Source organism: Camelus dromedarius, chromosome 15, assembly GCF_036321535.1.
Source record: "Camelus dromedarius isolate mCamDro1 chromosome 15, mCamDro1.pat, whole genome shotgun sequence".
In the NCBI taxonomy this organism is placed as follows: domain Eukaryota; kingdom Metazoa; phylum Chordata; class Mammalia; order Artiodactyla; family Camelidae; genus Camelus; species Camelus dromedarius.
In genome coordinates, this window is record NC_087450.1 from 19,761,950 (window position 1) to 19,765,465 (window position 3,516).

Below are 3,516 nucleotides of genomic sequence, written 5' to 3' on the forward strand. Positions count from 1 at the left end.
TGTGATTCCACTTATATGAGGTGCTAAGAGTCATCAAATTCATAGAGATACAAAGTAGATTGGAAAGTAGATTGGTGGTTGCTGGGGCCTGGGAAGGTCGGGAATGAGGAGTTAGCGTTTAATGGGTACAGAGTTAGAGCTGTGCAAAATGAAAACAGTTCTTTGGGTGGATGTGATAGCTGTACAACGTGAGTGTACTTAAGATTATTTACCTGTGCACTTAAAGATGGTTAAGACGGTAAATTTGTGTTTTACCACAATTTAAAATTTTTTTTTTAAATTTTAATGTTACCATCAGGTGAAAGATTAAGATTTTAAGTGCTTGTAGACATCTCATGGGCTCTGAATGAATACTTCTGTAAACCCCTCCCCTGCAGTCCCATGGCTTTACCCCATCTTCCACCCCATACCTCTAGCCTGGGATCCTGAGACTCACCTTACTCTGACTCCTCACTGCACTTCACTGTTATATCTCAACGCTCCTCAGGGCCAACCTGGCTCCAGCTAACTGGTGTCCACCAAACTCAGTACACACTCTCACCTCTTTGCCTTGGCTTGTGCCTTTGGCCATCTGAAAGACACTCTTCCCTCTGCTTATCTTAGCCAATCCTTCCATTCCATTAAGTCCCTTCTCTGCCCCACAGTGGAATGGTTCCAGACCACAGGGACTTCTCCCCTACAAAGGGCACCAACACTCCCCAGTTAGCGTCAGGCACACATTCTAAATTATTTTATCACTTATTCCCCTAATCATTCAACAAACATTTATTAAGCGTATGCTGCACACAGGACAATGTGCGAGGCTCCTGAATCAAATGCTATGTTTTCTGCTTTTTACCTCTCTCATAGCCCCTTACACATTTTACAAATGCTGTACTGGTCTGTACTGTCATAGTCCACACATGAAAAGCAAATTTTAAACTACTGAAATCAAGAAAAGTATCATCTCAGGATTTGCCTAAAGTAACAGGCATTTTGTTGCTGATGGTAGTTGTTTTGGTGTCAATCTTAAAAAGCAGCCATCAGTACAAGAAAGTTTCAGGACTGAGTTCAAAGGGAACTGCGTAGTAGGAGGCCCTAGTCCCAGCTATTGGAAGTTTCCATGATGACAGCGGTAATACTATTTGGTCATAAATGCCTGTGATCAAAGCATCAAGAACCTGTACTGTTGCCAAAGTCCCCCTTGAACATGATTTACCTAAAAGATATCTGCACAAACACAAATAACTTTATTCACATGTTATGACAGTGTTTGAGTAGACAGAGTTTTAAGGACACTTAATACAATTAACTTCTTGAACTCAGATTTGACTTTTTAAAAATCTGTATTCAAGCTCCGGATATTTTACTTACAGAATTTTGCACATAGTCCACTTCTTTCTGCACAAAGGTAAAATACTATCTGAATTTGTTTAATTCCTCATTATTTTGTTGTTTCAACATGATTCTGTACCCCAGTCACTTCACTGTTAGTCTAAGGTTACATTTCTTTCACTCTCAGCGTTTTCTGAGCTTCATTTTCTCTCTTTATGTAATCGAGTATAGCTTCGAGCTACAGGGTTGTCCTTCCCAAGGTCCACAACAATTACCTCCCTAGAAAATGTCACTCCTTTTAAGGGTCTTTTGTGGTTACCAATAGCTGAAGGACTTCCAGTGACAGGGATGGGTGGTTTTTGCAAATAGTCATCCTGCAAGAGAACGGGACAAATGGTCTAAAGTGATCAATTTATGAACGCAACAAGCCCTGCTTTTAAAACTATAGGTTTTATGTACATTTTTAGTGAGAAACAGCAAAGGTATTTCTAAATGACAGAGGAAAGCATGAAAGACCATCATGATCTGATTCAGATTCGTATGGTTACAAAAGCATACGCTGCTCTATTCAAATAGCATTTGGTGATGTGTTATTCTCTCTGTGAAGCAATCAAACCCAAGAGCCACCTGGACCATCATTCTGTCTCCTACTGGTCCTGGGGCATGTCAGTGGTTCTTATTAGGGAGCTCCAAACATGGAGATCAGGAAGGCCCTGCCAATGTTTACATGCTGCTGTAGAAGGAGCCTGGAAATAGAGCAGGTACATGGGGTCTGGTCTTGAGTTCAGCCTTGGTGGGGGAGTAACTTTGAACAATTCATGAGAGAGTTGGATCCCCCTAAGTGATCTCCAAGGTCTCTTCCACCTCTAAGATTTTAGGATTCTGAGTGAAGCAAAGTGAAGGGGAACTATTAAGACAAACACAAATGTAAGAATGAAGATGGGGCATGTGTCCAGGAGTGGCATGTGTAATCTGTTTAATAACATGAACCAACAGGCTAAGAAGATGGTTTAAATGACTGTGGACACTGTACTCCTTTCCAGACAAAAACCTAAGTTACAGACAAGACCACCTTTCATTATACCTAGCCAAGGCATTTACCTCCTCTTCAATCAGACAAATTCTAAGCTGCCCCTTGAGAGTAGAAAAGCCCATCATCACCTCCTGACCGTTTTCTCCAGCAGTCTTGGGCTTTTGCTTCTCTTTTATTTTGTCTTCTTCTTCATCCTCCACATCCTCTCCATTTCCTAAGGGTATGGCCACCACCTCTTTACTCTGTCTCTGGACAAGAATGCCAGGCCTCATGGGTACAGGAGGCCTATAAAATCAATCAGCAAGGTTTTAAAAATTCATGCATCTTAGCCACCATTATCACACACAGAAATGGCATTCTACCACATGCTAAGATACAGACTTACTTTTCTTGGTCTCCTAAATTGTCCACCTCCATATTAGCAGCTGTACAACCTACACCTCCATTAGCATCTGTACAAGGACCTTTCTCTGTCTGTTCATCTTCCCCATTTTGGGTACTGAAAATAAATAATAAAAAAATTCAGAAAAGGAAGAATGGTCTTAATGTTAAGGCTTGAAATGGAACTTCATTTTTAAACAGGAAATTATCATTTCTAAAACCCTGAAATGGAAAAAACAGATAGCTACAGCATTATTATTTGCTCTATTTTAAATTGTTTTATATTATTTCTAGATACATTTGCTAGTGTGACTTGAAAGCTGATCCCAATTTATCAGCATGGATTTATACCATTTATATAAAAAAACCACCAATAAAAAGAAGATGCAACTGAGGCAAATTAGAAGGATGATGAAGAAAGTGAATGCTGTGGTTTCAAAGCTCATAGGGTAGCTAGGAGACTCGTCCACTCTCACAGTCATAGACTGTCCAAATATACTTTTCCAGCTCAGTTTGAATGTAGTTCTCTTGTTCTTTAAGTTTTCTAGAAACAGAAGAATAAAAGGATGTTTTCATTGTTGTTCTTTTGATGAGCTTCATAAAAGATGCTCTGCTTGTTTTGGTGACGTGGACTCACAATGGTTAATTTCTCTCCATAAATGTGGTGGGGGCTGAGGTGGCTAGAGGGGAGACTGAGCTGGGACACGTGGGACTCAGCTCACCTCCCCTCACCCCAAAAACTATGAGAATTCAGAGGAGAGAGAAATTGGAGCAGCTGGAACTGAGAC

General features: G+C 40.5%; 1 protein-coding gene across 1 annotated transcript; it reads right to left on the bottom strand.

Moving 5' to 3' along the window:
- Positions 1–757: 757 nt before the first annotated feature.
- C15H2orf74 (chromosome 15 C2orf74 homolog) lies at positions 758–2,838 on the bottom strand. The gene is made up of 3 exons (XM_031467099.2): positions 2,733–2,838; positions 2,476–2,632; positions 758–1,688 (listed from the first exon to the last, which is right to left on the bottom strand). The coding sequence occupies exons 1-3, from the start codon at positions 2,762–2,764 to the stop codon at positions 1,515–1,517; spliced, it is 363 nt and encodes a 120-aa protein (XP_031322959.1). The 5' UTR covers positions 2,765–2,838; the 3' UTR covers positions 758–1,514.
- Between the last annotated feature and the right edge of the window lie 678 nt (positions 2,839–3,516).

Bases quoted from the DNA above. Each gene is read 5' to 3' on its own strand.
- C15H2orf74 (XM_031467099.2), bottom strand. From the start codon at position 2,764: ATGGAGGTGGACAATTTAGGAGACCAAGAAAA. The intron at 2,633-2,732 runs GTAAGTCTGTAT...TTGATTTTATAG, and splicing joins AATTTAGGAGACCAAGAAAA to GCCTCCTGTACCCATGAGGC. The intron at 1,689-2,475 runs GTGATGATGGGC...GTTCTCTTGCAG, and splicing joins CTGGAGAAAACGGTCAGGAG to GATGACTATTTGCAAAAACC.